This window comes from Sturnira hondurensis, unplaced genomic scaffold (assembly GCF_014824575.4).
Source record: "Sturnira hondurensis isolate 20B ecotype Veracruz unplaced genomic scaffold, ASM1482457v3 Scaffold0017436, whole genome shotgun sequence".
Classification (NCBI taxonomy): Eukaryota; Metazoa; Chordata; class Mammalia; order Chiroptera; family Phyllostomidae; genus Sturnira; species Sturnira hondurensis.
The window spans coordinates 4240210-4260338 of record NW_028090067.1 but is presented as its reverse complement, the minus strand read 5'-3'; the positions used below and the strand labels follow the sequence as shown (position 1 = coordinate 4260338).

Below are 20129 nucleotides of genomic sequence, written 5' to 3'. Positions count from 1 at the left end.
AAATTATATATAGTATTTTCTTTAATCCTACATCTTAAATTTAACTTCAATCCAGGGAGGCTAGCTGCCAAACAAACGTAAAATGGGATATAGTGGGAAAATCATTGGACTGGAGATCAGAAAACTAAGATTCTAGTCTTAGCTTGGTCACAAAACTGTTGGTGGACCTTTGGCAGGTCCCTTGAAGCATTTTGTGCCTCAGTTTTCTGTAGCCGGTCAAGATCACCAATTGCTAAGGACCCTTCTGACACTCAAATCCTATGACAGTAAGTACTAAGAGCAAAAGAAAGCTAGGATTCCAAATGTACTGCAGGATTTAAAAAATTTATTTTTAGCTCCAATCTTAATTTTTATTTTGGTCTTCTGTCTGGTTTTTCCTTCCTCCTTGTAGTTCTGTAATTTCTTTTCCTACTGAAGATATTTAAGAAGCTGCCTTTTCATCACTTCAAAACTCTAAATATGCCCTTGAAACATGCAAAGAGGCTTTTGTGTACTTACAAATCGAGGTTATTATCGTACAAGTAAGTCACTTGAGTGCACTGCATTCCTCAGCTTGCTCCACTGAGAGCTTTATTAGGTTATATTGCCCTATCTTAGAAGGGCTGGTCGAATAGATAAGCCTTTCCCACTTTAAAAAGTGAACTATCTGATGAAACAGGGTGCCTAATGCTCCAGAGTGTAAGCAAAAGGGTTTTGGTGCTGCCTAAAAGACAGACACTTCTCTAAGACAAGTAGGTTCTCCACTTAAAGTGACACAGTCAAGGACAAATGTTCTAAAATTAAACCAACCAGCTGCTTTCGCACAGATGCCCACCTGTCACTTGTGCTGTCTTCTCCTGTCCAGTCTTCTCTCTTTGTGAAACCAGAACTCCCACTCACTGAAACCCTCTAAAAGCCTGAAGTGTCACATACTTTCCAAAAGGTCACCTATCCAGGAGAGCAGAAAGCCTTTTTCAAGAACATATTAATATTAAGGTACCCGTAATGACTTAAGGGATCTATACTCTTTGGGCTTTTCATCTCAAATAACTAAACCTTTAACTCAAATGATGGCAGTATCTGGCTTCAGAAGTCAATTGACATAAAACCTCCCTTGTTAGTGAGGTGACAATACAAAGTAAATTTTAGGAATTTAATCCCGGTAAATTTTAGGAACTTAAAAATGAGTTTTCAGTTTGGGAATAGCTTGATAAACAGTAGAAATGGAGACAAATATAATGGTTTCTGTGTTTAGGTCTTAGGTATGTCATCAACCTAACCATAAGCAGAATGGTTGTCAATGTATAGTAACAAGCTTCAACTGAATTCACCAGATACTATTTGTAAACAACTAGTAAACAACCTTATAAAACAAATGATGGCTTTGTAATACAATTGAAAATATATCTTGATATAGATGTTATTTTAACCAGGCTTAAATAGAGTAGGGAAGAAATATAATTTTTCTTCTTATATAGAAGTAGTTTTTAGTATGAGGTGATTTGTCTTTTTATTAGATTATGTTAGATTATTAAGTTCCAGGGATTCCTCTCTAATGTGTTGTCATTCTTGCAGTTGGTATAAGTTTATTATACTCTATAACTATTCAAATTTGGCACTCAGAGTATTTTAATATTAATTGATAGCAAATCCATTGTTTTAAAAAGTAACATTTTATTAGTTATGTGGGGTGTAGTATATGATTAGCATACAACTAGGATATTTTGTAAGATGATAAATTACCTAGTATATTCTCTTAAGAACAAAATGCAGCCCAAGCTGATGTCGCTCAGTGGATTGAGCACAGGCCTGCAAACCAAAAGGGCACCCATTTGATTCCCAGTCGGGGCACATGCTTGGGTTGCGGGCCAGGGCCCTGGTGAGGGGCTCATGAGAGGCAAACACATACTGATGTTTCTCTCCCTCTCTTTCTCCTTCTCTCACCCTCTCTCTAAAAATAAATAAATAAAATCTTAAAAAAAACCAAAATACACATTATATAAATAAAATTATATTTATATTATTAGTCTTATGTCATAAAATAAAAATAAGCCTGTTTTATCATGATTCCATATTGAGTCACTACTGTAATATGTATTACTGAGAATCTCTAAGGCAAGGTACAAAGATGCATCAAACCATAAGATAAATAAAATTATTATAGGTATCATAAATTATTCAAAAAGTTATAGTGAGGGCTTACTCATCTTTTAAAAGATGCAAGTTACTGAAAAAGAATTGAATAAACATATAAAGTTTAAATGTTTATATTTTAAATTATTTTTCATATTTATTAGTTTGATATGCGCAATAAGAAAACTCATTTGTTTTTCAAGCTTTTTTTCTGCTAAATTCAAATTTTTTCTGCTAAATTCAAATAAATTCCACACATCTAAATTTATTATTATAAAACTTCCAATGTGTCATTTCTATGATATTTTTATACAAAAATAAGGACCTGGTCCAGTTGTAGTTTTATAGGTGGTATCAGTTAAGCTGATTTGGTTTTTTAGACTTCAGCTGTCAGCCAAGACGCAGTAACAAGAACCATACTAACCCTGCTGCCTGAAACAACTAAAAAATTGGACAAAATATATGAAACAATTGTTTTCAGGTATTAGACATTAGGTAGCAGAGGACAATGATCTCTGAGAGCGTAGAAGTAAATGAAGTGAGCCCTATGATTGCCTCACCTTCCTTCCTAGAGAGCATTTCCATACTGGAGTGCAGCGAGTAGGAGCCAAAGGGAAGCCTAATGTATTTCCTGAATTAATAAGCTGAGAGTCTGGGAAGGCCAAGGAGGCTGGAGTTCGCAGGGCAGAATACCAGAGAGGAGAGAGTTGCACTGGGAGAGACTTCCAGAGACCTACAGATGGTCCCCCTCAAGTCCTGAGCTGGGTACTGATCAATACATGCATGGAAGAAAACTACCTGAGATCAGAGAAAAAACAGAGGGACAGGTTTTCAGAGCTCACTTAGGACCAGGACTGTGGGAAGCCATAGTGGAAAACTTTACAGTTTAAAATTTTAATGCATCAATAGATTAATTAGCCCTATACTAAAAGGTACAGTGGTTCTGCCTAGCAAAACTTAAAAGCAAGCCTCAAAGGGATTAAGCTACTTCCAAGTAACTTAACTGCATCTCAGAACAAAGCTCAAGAATGCAAAAATATTGAGCACTCAAAAAGGGAAAATTTACAACGTCTTGTAGTCAGTTACGCTATGCAGAAAAGCAGGAAAATACAATCCATAATGAATAGAAAAATAAATCAATAGACACAGATCCAGAAATGATAGAATTAGTAGTTCAGGACATTAACATAGTTATTATAACTATTCCTATGTTCAAGAAAAAAAGAGAAAAGATTGACCATATCAAGTAGAGCATGGAAAATATGGCAAAAATCCAAACTGAATTTCTATTGTGGAAAGATACAATTTCTGAGATGAAAAATATATTGAATGGTATCAGTAGATTAGACACTGGAGAAGATTTGTGATGTTCAATATGTAACAATAGAAATGATCCAATATGAAATGATAAAAAAGAGAAAATAAATCAATTTTAAATAAATAAATCAGTGATCCAATATGAAATGATAAAAAAGAGAAAATAAATCAATTTTAAATAAATAAATCAGTGAGCTGTGGAATACTCTCAAGCAATCTAATAGATGTGTAGTTGGTTGGAGTCCACAAGCGAGAGACATGAGAAGAGTGGAACAAAAATAATTAAGAAATAATGGCTAAGAAATTTCTAAATTTGGTTATAACTATTAGTCCATAGGTCCCAGAAATTCAACAAATCTTAAACACAATAAACAAGAAGAAAACTACCCCAACACACATTATAATCAGATTGTTTAACAACTAGTAGTAAAGAGAAAATCTCAAAAGCAGCCAGAGGGGGGAAAAATAACACATTATGTACACAAGAGCAAGTATAAGACACACAGCTTTATGACAACAATGCAAGTTGTCAGACAGTGGGGTGGAATCCTGAAAGGACTGACAGAAAAAAAAGGTCAACGTGAATTTTTTCCCAGCCAAAATATTTTTCAAAAATGAAGATGACATACAGACGTTTGCAGTCATAGGGGAAACGTACAGCAGCAGCAGTCCTGCATTATAGGAGATGTTAAAAGAAGTCATTCGGGCAGAAGAAAAATGATACCAGATGAATATCTGGACCTACACAAAGGAATGAAGACCATCAAAAAGAGAAAATATGTGGAGGCATGTAAATGCTTTTTTTCCTTATTTTTAAAATCACTCTAATATAACTGACTTTTTATCTACTATAAGATCATTGTTTTCAGAGCAAAAATATTAACAATGTGTAGTGGAGGTTTTAATACATGTGGAAGTCAAATGCATGACAGTAGCAGTGCAAAGGTGGCGAGGAATGGAAGAAGAGTGTCGTTTCTTACAGTACATGGAAAGGACAGACTGTGTTAAGTTAAAGACGTATATACTATAAGCCCTAGAGCAACCACTATTTAAAAAATTAAACTAATAAGCAAAAAAGTAAATAAAAGGGAACCCTAAAATACTCAATTCAACAGAAGACAGAAAAATATACTTGTAATAGAATATAAAACAAAAGTCAGGTGGTAGCTTTAAATACAACCATATTAATAATCATATTAAATGTAAGAGGTCTAAACACTCCAATTAAAGGCATAGATTATCAGCTTCGACAAAATGTTTTAAAAGATGTATCTATGCTGCCTATAAGAAATCCACTTTAAATATAAAGATATGTCTAAAGTAAAAGTAAAAGAATGGAAAAAGATATACCATGCTAACATTAATCAAAAGGAAGTTTTTGGCCCTGGCTGGTGTAGTTCAGTGGATTGAGTGCAGGCTGCAAAACAAAGAATCACCAGTTTGATTCCCAGTCAGGGCACATGCCTGGGTTTCGGGCCAAGTCCTCAGTGGGGGACACATGAGAGGCAACCATACATTGATGTTTCTCTCCCTCTCTTTCTCTCTCCCTTCCCCTCTCTCTAAAAAAATAAATAAATAAAATCTTTAAAAGGAAAAAGAAAGTGTTTGGTAGTGGCTATATTATTATCAGACAAAGTAGATTTCAGATCAAAGAATATTACCAGGGATAAAGAGGGACGTTTCATACTGATAAAAGAGCCAATTCGTCAAGAGGACATGACAATCCTAAATATTTGTGGACCTAATAGCAAGGCTTCAAAACACATGAAACAGTTGGAGATCCCAATGCCTTTCTGTAATTGACAGAGCGAGTACAGAAAAGCAGTAGGGACACAGAAGATTAGAATAGAATTGTCAGCCCACTTGACTTAACACTCATATGATGTTCCACCACCAACAGGAAAATACACAATCTTTTTCAGTGTACAAGGAGCATTTATTAAAATAGTCTATGCCCTGGGCCCTAACACTAGTACTAATAAATGTAAGAAAATTCAAACCATATGAGGTATGTTCTTTGGCCACAAATCAATTAATATAGAAAACAATAACAGGAAGGTATCTGGGAAAGCCCCAAATATTTTGAAATTAAATAATATACTTTTGAAAACCTCTGTGTCAAAGAGGAAATCAAAAGGGAAATTAGAAATCATTTTGAACTGAAATAAAAATGAGAACACAATGATCAAAATTTATGGGAGGCAACTGAACAAGTACTTAGGGGAAAAAAGTTCTCAAATCAATCAACTATGATTCCATTTTAAGAAACTAGTAAAAGAAGAGAAAATTAGACCCAAAGTAAACAGAAGAGAGAAAATAATAAAGATAAAAGCAAAAACAATAGAAAAGCAATAGAGAAAACCATTGAAATGAAAAGCTGCCTTTTTTTAAGAACATGAAGATATATTTCAAAAACCATTAAAGAAACAACAGCAGTTCTTTAATAATCCTCAAGCTTCCGTTTTTGGTAGATAAGAAAACTAGACCAGAAATCATAGAAAAGATGTAGTATTTACGTGAGTTTGGGTGCTTGATCTTGCCTGCCTGACCTGTTTTCTTCAGAATGTAAAAGATCTTGTGTGCTACTGAAGAAAAAGAATCTATAAAGCCATTTGAAACTACATGTTTTTACATAGGTATTTATACATATGTGTGTGTTCACATACTTCTTGTCAAGAGCATGGTAAGAACATCTTGCTTTTTCTATTTTTCTAAACCCTATTCCATATTTGGCTTCTCCTTTTAAAACATTCTATTTGGAAAGATAATTCATTCATTTCTTGTGGGACATGCCTCCGGACACAGCTGTTAACCAGACAAACAAGATCCCTGCCCATTGAACAGAGTCTAATGTGAGATACAGACAAGAAATGGGCAATAACAACAACACGCTCTTATAAAAGTGCTATCGTGCAAAGAACGAGTGCCGAGGGAGTTCACAGGATGGGTAATCAACTTGGACCTGAAATATTCCTCAAGCTAGCATCTAAAGAGAATTTTTTTAATGTGCTAACTAAGTTTCTTAAATTATTATGATTTAATAAAAATTTAGGCATGGAGCCCTGGCTGAGTTGACCAGTTGGTTAGAGCATCATCCCAATACACCAAGATTGTGGGTTCAGTCCTTGGTCAGGGCACATACAAGAGGCAACCAATAAATGCATAAATAAATGGAACAACAAATCAGTCTCCCTCTCCCTCTCTCTCTGTCATTAATAAATTTAATTTTTTTTAAAAATTTTCAGCCCTGGCTGGTGGTGTTTAGTGGATTGAGCACCGGCTTGTGAACCAAAGTATTGCTGGTTTGATTCCCATTCAGGGTACATGCCTGGGTTGCAGGCCAGGTCCCCAGTTGAGGGGTGTGAGAGGCAACTACACATTGATGTTTCTCTCCCTCTCTTCTCTCTCCCTCTCCCTCTCTCTAAAGATAAATAAATAAAATTTTTATTTAAAAATTTTAGGTATGGAATAATATGTAAGGTATCAGTTTGATACTGAAAAAATTCCTTGACTATTATGTAGCTAATATTTACCTAAATATGTTCACACTGTTAATACTCAGTTGAAATTTTCACCTCAGAGTATAAATATGACATATAGAATGCTGTTTTTTTCCTACCAATTTTCAGTATCATAGAGAGGTTTTTTAAGCATTCTAGAAAAGATAGAACATACAGGCAATTCTAACCTGTTCAGAACTTTTTAAAGGTCTCTTTGTTATACTAGGGCATAAGAAATAGCAGAACATAAGCCAAGAATAAATCTTTAGGCAAAGTTTGATGGAATTCGAGGTTTAGAGAAGTAAGGCAAGATCAGGAAAATGTGAAGATTCCAAAGATTAGGTGGGAAAAGGTCCATGACTCATTCAGAAGCTCAGATTATTTCAAAATTATGCATTTCCTTTAACTCATTGACTTCACATTTGGAATTGTATCTTCAGAATATTATAAACTTCCACATTTTAGCTACCAGATTGCCACTGGTTACACTGGGAAGGTGGAAATAACCTAAATGCCTACCTATAGCAACCTGGCTAAATAAATTACATTGTAGCCATATAACAGAATTCTAACCACGTTTTTAAATAATGTAGCAGTGCTTCTCAAACTTTATTCAGCATCAGAATCACTTGGAAGGCTCGTTGAAAACACGGGTTGTGGGCCCCCCCCTCCAGAGTTTCTGCTTCATCAGCTTGGTATAGGGCCCAAGAATTTTCATTGCTACGAGTTCCCAGGTTGATACTGATGCTATTGGTCTGAGGTGCCAAACACTCTGAGAGCCACTGATGTAGAGTTATTTTTATTGACTAGGAATAGTATTCACAAGGTATTATTAAGCTGAAACAAAGCTGTTTACATTACATTCTTTGTATATACATACAGAAGTTTAGATGGAAGAATATAATCCCCTTGGGATTATATGTCTTTAGTGGGGATTGCATTATAGATTCTTCTTGTCTTCTATATTTTTCAGTGACAGATTTTTCTGTAATGAGCATAGTATTAATCACTAAAATACAATCAATTTTTTTAAAGATAGGGAGAGAAACATCAATGTGTAGTTGCCCCTCACACACCCCCGACTAGGGACCTGGCCCACAACCAAGGCACATGCCCTGAGTGGGAATTGAACCAGGCACCCTTTAGTTTGCAGGCCAGCTCTCAATCCACTGAGCCACACCAGCTGGGGCTCAAACATTTTAAATAATAAGATCATGAAGTCCTGACTAATAGCACTAACACACCGGAAACATCAAAGTAGACTTGATCCTAGACCCCCTCTGACTTTTTAACTTTGTCTTGTTAGAAGTGTATCCTCAGAAGCAATCACAGAGAAACAGTGATGGGCCCAGAGATACAGCCTGTTCCTGAGGGGAACGAAAATAGAAGAGGCTGGCATTCTATGAAGTGCTTCTACATTTTTTCTTACTTCATTTTAGTAGTGCCATACAGGCTTCTTCTGGGGATATTTGAAGAAAAACTGGGTGGCACCCAGAGGGCGACCTGCCAGAAGCTTGAAGCATCTGGATTGGCGCACTCTTTGTTTCCTGATGCAGGGCAGATCCATTTCCCAGGGTATCAGATTAAGGCGTCTCCTTTCTGGAAAAAAGATTTCATGGTTTAAATTCCCGTTCACTTTTGTGTCTGTGGCACTCTGCTGTCTCCTTTCCAGCATGCAGCCTCAGGGGTCATGATGTCCCTTCCCTGCTGATATCAGCGTGCCAACTGTGGTGTCATGCTCACCAAGCACAGAGCGGCCATTCAGCTTCCAGTCTGGGGTCAGGAAGCAAAAGAGCTTCTAAGTTCCTACAAACCTTGACAGATCTTTCTCAAGCCTTGCATGAGACCAGTTTTCAGGGCAAGGCGGGTGAGGGCAAGGAGGCTAGAGAGAACAGGATAAATGTCAAGGGTGAATATGTAACAGGAGCAGGGAGAGCAAACAGCTTCGTCACCACTGTTCAAAAAGGAAGGGTGGGTGACAGTGTAGAGAAGTACTCCACAGACTTTTCAATGGAACACTTATTTGGTTAACCCTGGCCGCCCTCTTCCATGTCCTTGCATTACTGTGGTTGGTAAACTAGGAGGTAGTGGCATCATAAATCTTGTTTAGAGCAAGGGTTCTTCATGAATGTCTAACAGAATGCCAGTGTTTGCGGTGTCAGTAAAAACAAATCCCATAGGAAACTCACAATGAATTCTATGTTTTTTGTTTTTTAAATGATTCAAAATATAAAATCATGTTCTGATTTAAGCTATTGTTAAAAGAAAGAGACATTATTTCTATATTGACTTTGAAGTAAGTGACATTATTTGTTGGAAAATTTTATTCCGTAATGTGTTGCTTTCCGCCACTCTACATGTGAATAAATGTGGTAGAGTATTGTTTGAGTTTAAGATACAATTACTAGCTTTTGCAAGTTTAAAAACAGGTAGAAATGTAGATACTAGTGCATTATGTAACTATTTATAACTGTTTATAATACAGCTTCTTATCTCTCACCTTCTGATACTATAACATGAATTCAGTATGTGAATCTGTTTAGGACCCTATAAAAGGAAGTTAAGTTACTTGAAATTCTCACCTATTGCTTGAATGCCAAGAGCAATGTTATAATTAGTCAATTAATTTACCAAAAGTGTATTGAATACCTACTCGGTGCCAGACACGGTTCTGGGATACATCAGTGACGCCTCTCGGGAAGTTTATATCCAAGACTGGGAAGAGAGTAAATCGTTAAACAACTACAAATCTAACATGTCAGGTAGTAATGAGCACTAAGAACAAAAATAAGGCAGGGCCATTACAAGGGCTTTGTATTTTGAGTGAAATAGGAAGTCTTTGGGTGGGGGTGGAGAGAATCACTCTGGCTGCTGGATAGAGTTGGCTATAGGAGGCCAAGTATCCACTGACTCACCACCCCTCCTCCAAAGCCATAGTTCACTGAGGAATGTTCTGTACCAACAGGCCTGGAGATGTGATCTTACACAGTTGATTTTTACCTTTTATACTCTTGGTGTAAAACTAGTTTCCAAAATGAAAATTTTATCTCTAAACTATTCTTTAAAGAAGTGTCTTTCTGGAAAGGTACTTTTAGATGCATTCTCTCTAAATGGGAGTTTATCTAAAGTCTATATTTTTTAAACAACTTACTTTTATACTACAGTTGATGAACAACACAGGTTTGAACATTACAGGTCCATTTATATGGAGATTTTTTCAATAAATACTGTAAATGTATTTTCTCTTCCTTATGCTTTTCTTAATAGCATTTTCTTCTCTAGCCTACTTACAGTAAGAATACAGTACATAATACATATAACATACAAAATATGTGTTAAGTGACTGTTTATGTTATCAGTAGGTCTTCAAGTCAACTGTAGGCTATTAGTAGTTGAGTTCAGGGAGAGTCAAAAGCTATATGTAGAGTTTTGACTGTGCAGGAGATTGGTGCCCCTAAATTCTACCTTGTTCAAGGGTCAGCTGTGTTTGGTTTTCAAAATATTTCTGTATATGCTAACTATAGTTCAATTGAAAAGAAAAAAATATTTCTGGGTTGATTTTTGTGTATGTGAATAGAGTTCTAACATATTATTTAAAAGCCAAGAGATACTTAAGAATTTTTCAGGGGAAATTTGTTTCTCTTATTACATAAATTATTGAGGTTGCTTGAGGTTTTTTCTGTTTTCTTTTTTAATTTGCATAATAAAGTATAAGTAAGTGTTGGCCTCCTTAAAATATGTTTCATGTTATATTTTGGAATTCCTTTTTTATATTCGTTAGTTTCCACTGGCAGTGATTTCCACTTGCATCAGTCTCTCCTTCCCCAGAGTAACACTAGGGAATGTTGCATCACCCCATCCTAGGGCTCCTTTCATTTCCCCACCTATTGTACCTGACCCACACGCCCAAAGTTGGCCCCTTCTGAGCCTTCCTCCCTCTGGTTTTCTCTTCAGAACTAAAGTTTTAAATCGCCTTTAGAGTTCATCGGTAACTAAAACAGTAAAAAGAGTCTCATTGCTTCATTATGCTCTGCATTTAACTGAAAGTGCCATTGACTGATTTAATCAATCACTTTACTCACCACATCTTGGTTTATGTGACTTTTGATTAATTTCAGATATGAAATCTACCCTTAAATGATTTTATGTTTACTGCCAGTAAGGATATTCCAAAAACAGTGCCACGAGCTTTCGAGGCAGATACAGAAAAGGAGCACCAAGAATATTGGTAGCAACAGGGACCCCATTAAATCACTGACTAGTCCTGAAAGGGTCACACCTCATTTAGAAGTGGAAGTGCCAGGATCTTGATTTTGCAGCCACTGCCTACTAGGTGTCCTGTTTCTATTCTTCACCCTTTATAACCCATTGTCACAGAAGCAAGAGTTACCTTTGTATGTGCCTGTTTGGTGTTATATTGTCTTTGTCATTTTTTAAAAGTATTGTTTGGTTACAGTTGTCCCACCTTTCCCCCCCGTTGCTGTCCCCTGCCCCACTCCCCTCTCCCACTTCCACAGTCAATACTGCCCCTGTTGTCTGTGCCCATGAGTCCTCTATTCCTGTTCCCTGACCCTTCTTTCTCCACCCTGTTACCCCCCTTCCCCTCTAATTACAGTCAGTTTGTTCTTTATTTCCATGTCTCTGGTTCTGTCTTGCTCATTTGTTTGTTTTGGTGACTAGGTTCCACTTATGTAAATCACATTATATCACTTCTCTGCCTAGAGGTTTGCAGTGGCTCCCACTTAGAGTAGAGTAGCTCTGTGTTGGCCTTTAAAGGGCTGCATTCAGGATCTGTCGGGCACCGTCTCTGTCCTCCTCTACAAACACAGTGCCCTCATCCCCTGGACTCCAGGAACACTGGTCTTGTTGTCCCTTCTTGAATAAGCCAAGTTTGATTCCACTTCAAGGCCTTTAAACTTACTATTCCTTCTGTCTGGAATGCTCTTCCCCCGAGATCTTTGCGCAGCTGCCTTCACCCCAACAGTCAGTTCTTGCTGGTGACTCAGTTTATATGCATCCAAATAGGCAGCACATCTGTTCCTGGAGTAATGGGGTCGCTCTTCCCCCAGGGTGACCAGGGGCTGAAACCTCTTGTGATTGTGTCACTTACAGATAACAAGAGGTGTGAATCAAACCAGAATGATACGGGGCAAACAACCCGGGGTTTGCACACAGTCCTATATACTCATGGTGTTTTCTTTTTCTTTATAGGTTATTTTCAGAGCTTTGTCGCCACCGTATGATCTGGAGAATCCTTACAGTGCCAAAGCGCAGGAGCAACTGAAGATCACCAACCTTCGTGTACAGCTGCTAAAACAGCAGTCTTGTCCCTGTCAGAGAAATGACCTGAACGCAAAGCCTCGGCACTTTACACACTACGCAATCTATGATTTCATCGTCAAGGGCAGCTGCTTCTGTAATGGCCATGCTGATCAATGTGTACCTGTGGATGGCTTCAGGCCTGTCAAGGGCCCAGGAACATTCCATGTGGTATGTAAAACAAGTTCTCATCAATGGAAACCAAATCACCTTACCTCCAGCTTTGGGCACTGGTAGTCTACGTTCCCTTCCGGTTGGTCTTGTTTGCATAGTGCTCTTATTTCTTCCTCTTTTGCTGATTCACTTCTCCAACTCCATGCCCATCCTATAAAGTATGTATTGACTTGTTTTTAATCTTCAATTTTAGCATTATAAATAGTCAAGCATGATAACAAGATTCCTTGGACAGCATCCATGCCAGTTTTTAGTACCATGACCTTCAGATATGAAGTGTAAGGTGAGCAGTAGGAGAGGTTGGCATGATCATACTAGTGGCATTATCACACAGAAGCCAGCTTTGACAATAAATGGGGACCATTGTTGAGTGCATTTTATAATGGAAAAAATAAGAACTTCAGTTTAATGCCTGGTATCTTTTGCTGTTCAGTCAATAGACTGAACAATAATTCTCCTCTGTGAAGCGTGGACTCACCCCGTCTCTCCCTAAGGCAGGATAGGCTCTCTTTCCTCTAGATTCACACATCTCCTTGTGCTTCCTTCATAACTTTTACTGCCATGTATGTTCTAGGACAGGGACTGTGATCTTTGTAACCTCCAGACCCAGTGCATTACCTGAGCGAGAAGTAGGCTTTCAGTGGGTGTGTTTGACTGAATAGTGGCAACATAGGAATATAGAAATGATGGAAAATTACTGCCATTGTTTGATCTCACCTCACTTTCTTCCAACCTACTACTTTCTAGACACTAATGATCTTTGAACAAATATTGCTTCAAATAAAAATGAGATGATTTGTTATATCTAAGTTAATTGAGTTTGTATATGATTCAAATAGAAAATAACCGAAATATTCTTGAGGTAAGTCAACCTACTGGACTTTAATTTGTGTGAGGTAGAGTGCTAGAAATTTCTGCCATTATATTTAATTGAATGGAGAACCCATAGGCTACAATGGACTTAATGTTTATCTTCCCCCAAAACTCCTATGTTGAAACCCTAATCCCAATGTGATGGTATGTGGAGGTGAGGCCTTTGGGAGATAATTAGATCATGAGAGCGGAATCCTCATAAATGGTATTAGTGTCCTCATAAGAAGAGGCCAGATAGCTAGCTACCTAGCTCTCTTTTTGCCATGTAAGGACACAGTGACAAGTTGATAGTCTACTACTGAGAAGAGATCCTTACCAGAACCTGATGATACTGATGCCCTGATCTTTGGCTTTTAGCCTCCAGAACTGTGAGAAATAAATTTAGGTTGCTTACAAGCCACTCAGTCTATAGTATAGCAGCCTGAACTCAGATGCTGGTCTTTGTTTCTTCAACTGTCTCCTAGAATCCAAGCCTTATAGGGCCACTTCAGGATAGTGTCCTGAGCAAAAGGGCATACACAAGCAGGCCCCTATAACATGTCCCAGAGTCGGCCACCTGGGAATGAATGACCTATGAGATAATCTGAATGGCTCTGATCAACCAAGTTAAATTACCAGAGTTCTCATGAGCCTTACAAAACTTTCATGTGTATGCATTTAAAAGCAATAGTTTCTTTATTTTTTTTAAAGTAAGTCCCCTGATGTAAACTTTCAATAGATAGCAACACTTTCTAAGGCTAAAGAGAAAATTCTAGACATTTCTATTCTATTCTCTGGGTATATGCAACTACACTGTGCTAGGTGAGAACCATTCTCAGTGGGCATCTTGCATCTGCTTCTCATCCAACAACAATAATCCCAATATCGTGCTGGGACAAGCTGCAAGCTGAAGACAAACCACATCAGCCCCATGGGTCACCTAAACACTGTGAATGTCTCTCCATCTGGATCCCTATTGCTTCTGGAGGCAAGATAGCCAGGCCATGCTCTGGAAACTCAACAAAGGCAAGCACCTTTGCATGCTAGATAATGAGGCTTCATCATCCTGTGCTTCAGCCCCAACCACTGCTGGCTCTGCGCTGCCATGGGCTCCAGCACTAAGATCTGGAATTTGAAAAGGTTTGAAATTTAATAAATTTCAAAAGCAAGAAGTTATCAGCCCCAGCAGCAAGGCAGAGCCACCCCAGTGTACCTCATTGGCTTGGTCTACTGATGGCCAGATTCTGCTGGCTATATGAACAGCCTGGTACAGGTGTGGCAGGTGACCATCAGCACCCAGTATATTCCAGAGTTTTAGAAATTTTAAAAACTGGCTTCATGACTTAAGAAAATAAATTCTATTAATTCTGCCAAGTTCAATAAGGGATAATTATACAGACTTACCAGAGATTTTTGCAAAAGTCTTCAAACACAATTATTTTATACAATCCTCTGCCAGCAAAAAACCTGTTAACCATGTGCCTACACCCCTGTGTCTGTGCCTGCTGGCTGTCTGCTGTATCCTGCCATTACCCCCTGTTCTCTTACTGCCCACCATAGCTCTGACACCCTCCAGCTGCATCCTGTCTGGGATCACTGCCACCTTCCACCCAGGTCTTTCTGCCTTGGCCTTTGCCACAGCCAGCCCCTGGTGAGCTCCTGTGGAGATCCCACCCTGGGAGCTACAAAAACATATATGAGAGACAACAACATCAAGAAAGTGAGTCTGGAAGGTGGTGCCTGCGAGGATGATAATGGAAAGTATTACCTGCACTCTAGTGTCCAGATTGCTGCAAAAAATCTGGGCAAACAACACCTCCCCATTGCTGAAATGGCTGAATTTTGCTAGACATCTGCAGAATTAGCCCTGGATGTGACTAGAAGTGTTGGAAAGTGACCAATATGTCACTATGCATATTATTTCTGGAAATTGAGACTTAAGGATTGGAGCCAGATATCTGCAAAGAGGTTTTAAGTTCAGTGGACAAGTCTTTCTGCCCAAACCATCCTGAAGAAATTACACACCCACTTCAGGGACACTGGCATGCAGCTACATGGTTATATATACTATGACACCAAGACTTGTGGCTTTGACTTCACAGGCACTAAGAAGGGCGTTTCAGAAATGTGAGAGCAAAGTGTTCTTCTGCACACCTGTGCCTGCAATCTCTTAAGAGTAGACACCTCATCTTGAGCAGTGGAAGGAAACAACAGTGGTGAGGGTAAAGAATCTCTCTGCATTCTTTGACATGAACTATCAAGGCTTTGCCAGTTGTGATGGTAACAAGGATGCCTGGGCTATGTGCCACTTCATCCAAGAGTGCATTAATGTTTTTCTCTGCCAATCCTATGCCAAGAACATGTGCTTATATGGTGAGTGTGTCAGAGCCTTCACTGCAGTCTGCACAGACACTGATGAAGCCAAAAGAGTGAAATCACAGTTAAAGGTCTTGCTTGATCCATCCAGTGTGATCCAACCCTCCTCTCAGTTGGAACCAATACTGCCTCAACCATTCTGACTGTCCTGGATTTTTGAAAACAGTGATTGCCAGAAGTTAAAGTCATGGCCAACCTCATCATTAGCACGCATACTCAACTGGTCTCCAGCCTCAAGAAGGACTTCTCCCACAACTGGCAGCACATTCCTACCAGACTGACATGTTTGGTTTCACGGGGCTACCAAGGAGTTCTCCACCTACATGGCAAAGGTCAGCCATATTTCTGTGGCAGGGTCACCTCAGACAATGGGGCTACCTTGCTCATTTAGTTGGATACCAAATGATTTCCCTGGTGAGAAGGAACAGAGACATTCTTCCTTGTCTTCAGCCTTTGCTATTGTGAGATTCACATGGAGGATGAGGAGGGTGAGTGGATCATTTCTTTTAACTACATTGCTGATTGAACCTGCTTCATGGAAAAGAGCATGTAGAAAAATGGGGCAGAGACATCCATAGCAGAAGTCTGGGACTTTTTGGCTCTAAACCAAACTCTTCCTTGTCCTTTTATCTCCAGCTTTTTCAGAACAGCTTACACATGCAAAAAAAAAAAAAAATTCACAGCACCCACACACCTGCCAATCACGCCATTGTAATACTGTAGGAGCTTTAACTTAGGCACCTTATGGTGTTGAGGGTTTCCTCTGTGGATCCACATTAGAGGCTTTGTGAGAAGACCTAATTCTAACAGTAACATCTGTTACTGCCCTCCCGTGACTGAGCAATCTTATCGACAATGTGATAGAAGTTGTGTTTTAGGAAATCCAGCATATGTGCTGCCACTGCCACAAGGAAAACACAAGATGCTGTTTCTTATCTTATTTGAGAAAAAAAAAAGAAAAAAGGCCCTCCTTTTAAATAATTGCAGGCATTTTAACGTTCCTCTCTTTCCCTTAGGTATAAAGGTTTATATATGTAACTAGCCTAGATTTTCATCCAGCTGTATTGCTTGACTGACCATCAAACCCATCCTCTCAGGATTTATTTATTTGAAGACTGAAGAAAATAACTTACTGCTCATCCCATACCCTCACCTTTCTTGGCAAAGAATAGTGAAGAGTAAGCAACTGTGCTTTATTTTAGCTTCCTCTCTAGTGATCAGTTGTTTCCCATTGGGTTTTTGTCTCTGCCCACTTGGACCTCATACTTTGATTCATTGTGGCTGTGCAGTCACTCATCTCTCATAGTGAGCCAGGCAGCGCAGCACAGTGTCAGGAAAGAGGTTATTCTGGGCTTTGGTTTACTGCGTGTGCTGCCAGCTGGGCTCGGGCGTCACCCTTTGGAAAGATGACCACCATCTGCTCCAGTCACGTACACTTACTGTAGCCTGGTTTCTCAGTTATAATGAAATTACTATAGGAACCCCTTCTCTTAAAAAAAAAGAGAGAGATTAACGAGGGAGAAAGAGAGAGAGAGAAGACTATCAACCTATAAAGAAGATCTGGCCCTGGCTGTCGTGGCCCAGTGGATTGAGCACCAGACTGTGAACCAGAGAGTTGCTGGTTCAATTCCCAGTCAGGGTACATGCCTGGATTGTGGGCCGGGTCCCCAGTTGGGGGTGCGTGAGAAGAAACCACACATTGACGTTTCTCTCCCTCTCTTTCTCCCTCCCTTCTCCTCTGTCTAAAAATAAATAAATAAAATATTTTTAAAAATTTCTTTAAAAAATAAAGATCTGGATAAGCAAGTAAAGGGGATTATAGAGTAAAGGTTTTCCCATTTCAAAAAGATGTTAGAATGAGAAGTCTCTATTCTAGAAGACCCTTTAAGATGGGGCTGGGGAAACCTCTGTTCTTTATTAATCTCGGGCTGCTTTGAAATCAGAAGCAATCTCCTTTCAAAATAATACTAGTTTTGTGACTTCCTGCTCCCCAGCTTTCATACTTATTTCAAGTTCTGCAGCAGTAGTGATAGCCCTACTGCTGTAACTATATCATGTGCTGAAACCAGGCAAGACCAAGTCCAGGTCAAGCCTGGAGTTAGAGCCAGGGAGAGCTAAGAAACAGGCTATGTGGTCAAGGCTATATTGGCTTCCAGGGATCCAGTTCCCTGACTCGTTGCTGTCTCTATTTAAAAAAGAGAGAGAGAAAGGAAGAAAGAGAAAGAAAGGAAGCCATAAGCAATTGGACTAACAGGGGCTTATGGCTGGAAATATGAATGGTTCTGATTTCAGATTTTTCCCCTCCCTAAGCTTCGGTGCACTTTACTTTTATGTATTTTTCCCCTGGATTATGAAGAGCTGGATTGAATTTCGGTATGGTTGCCTCTTTTGAATATGATATTCTTATTCCTATGATTGCTTAGCTGAGCAAATTGCACATTGAAAGCATAGTCTTTTGCTTCATGAAAAACATGGTCATAAGGTCGACTGTGCTCCCACAGTTGTGTATCTGTGAACACCACTCATTATAGGTATGTGGAAATAAATGGTTGGATTTGTAAATTGTGCCTGCAGAATGGAAGGTAGCCTCTTAAGAAATGTGCTTCTTTCACTAGTTGGCTTGCCCTAGGTATGTGTGTACAAGTCAGACTTGATTTAGCAATTTTTTTTCATTTTTTAAAATTTTATTCAATTACAGTTGTCCCCATTGTTCCCCTGTTACTCTCCCCACATAATGGCCCATAAACATATGAAAGGATGCTCAGCATCACTAGCCATCAGAGAGATGCAAATTAAAACCACAATGAGATACTATTTCACACTGGTCAGAATGACCATCATAAATAAATTGGCACAGTTTTTTTCATAGCACTCATTCTAAAAGAGTTGGTCCCTGAACCAGCAACATCAGCTTCACCTGGGGACTTGTTAGAATTATGAATTTTCAGGCCCTAACCCAGAACTACTGAGTCGGAAACTAGTGACGGGGCCCAAGAACCATTGTCTATCAAACCCTCTTGGTGATTGCAATGCTTGCTAAAGTTTGAAAGCTACTGCTTTATAGACAGCTACACCCGATATTGCTGTGAGGGTCACTAATTAATAGAAATCTGATTTTATGTGCTAGAATATTTGATGGCTGATGGTAGCCAATTAAGGAAGTTAATGGGACTGATACTTTGTTTCTTAAGTTGTATAAGATTTTAGGGTCACGTTCTTTCTTTAGGAGAACAAAGTAGGATATACGTCCGTAGCTTCATTTACCTTAAAACGCTCTTGGGTCTTTTTATTTTTTTATCCTTGCTAAAAGATACATTTTTAAAAATTGATTTTAGAGAAGAAAGGGGAGAGAGAAACATCCATGTGAGAGAGAAACATGGATGGTTTGCCTCTTGTACAGCCCCGACCAGGAACCACACCTGCAGCCTAGGCATGTGCCCTGACCAGGGATCGAACCTGAAACCTCTCGGGGCATGAAATGGCATTCCAAGCCACTGAGCCATACCAGCCGTGGCACACTACCGGATCTTTTAAAGTAGTGTCACCTTTTCCATGTTTGTCCTTCTCAGACCTATTTCATTTATGTTTTGCTAGTTCAATTTTTGTTCCTTTCACTGGAAGGCAGAACAGTGATTGATACCCTAACACTGGAGTCAAATAGACCTGGATTCGACTCACCACACCATTTATTAAGTTAGTCTCACTGAACCTCAATTTCCTAAGAAAATGATGCTAATATCTATGTTATAGTTATTATGAAAATTAAAAATGGCATATTTTGGCATAATTAAAAATGGCCTAGGATACAATAGGTACTACTTGCAGTTACCACTGCTATTAAATTGTGTTACATCAGCCACTTCCACGTCTTCTCCCACATACTTTTCTACCCCAGTAACGACAAAAATAAATTACAACTTGTTTGACATGTATACAGGAATAGAGGTTTTGTGGAAAGAAAAACTACACTTTGACTCCACCCTTCTGGGATCCCAGAAATTATATGAAGAGATCTCAAGCTTTTTTTTTTCTTTGCAGCTGGAGAGGACTTATTTAGTTCTTTTTTTCCTAGCAGCTGGTGGTTTTACAGCTGTTGAATGATAGGTGATGATAAGAAGGAACATGGAAAGCTTCATTGTTTTACCAAAGTGTCATCCACTGGATAACACGGAAGCCTCAGAACACCATGAGGAATTGTTTAAATGTCTTGAGTTACACTTGTCAAGGTAGTTTTTTTCTTTTGCAATCAGAGACTCATTATAAAAAAGTATCAATATTTTGACTGATGTGTTCAAATCTAAAAGTAATATTGAGACCTATAGAACCGTGCGGTGGGGTTGAGGAAAATGTTACTCAGCTGCCTGGCTGGGTAAGGCAGGGTTTAGAATCATTCATACAGTTTCCTGACGGAAGTTGTTCTCATCTGAACCTGAGTACATTTATTTGTGTATTTACATTTGCACATTTTGTGTGTCATGT

At 38.8% G+C, this 20129-nt stretch overlaps 1 protein-coding gene and 2 pseudogenes across 2 annotated transcripts in view; all 3 read left to right on the top strand.

Annotated features, from left to right (window-relative positions):
* NTN4 (netrin 4) overlaps positions 1 to 20129 on the top strand; it is a 97118-nt gene that overhangs the window by 23691 nt on the left and 53298 nt on the right. For both annotated transcript variants that reach the window (XM_037068164.1, XM_037068163.1), the window contains exon 3: positions 12141 to 12419. In XM_037068164.1, the coding sequence (XP_036924059.1) occupies positions 12141 to 12419 (279 nt within the window). The remainder of the gene's footprint in view (positions 1 to 12140; positions 12420 to 20129) is intronic.
* Positions 13249 to 14625, top strand: LOC119002410 (receptor of activated protein C kinase 1-like; annotated as a pseudogene).
* Positions 14633 to 16115, top strand: LOC119002409 (aspartate aminotransferase, mitochondrial-like; annotated as a pseudogene).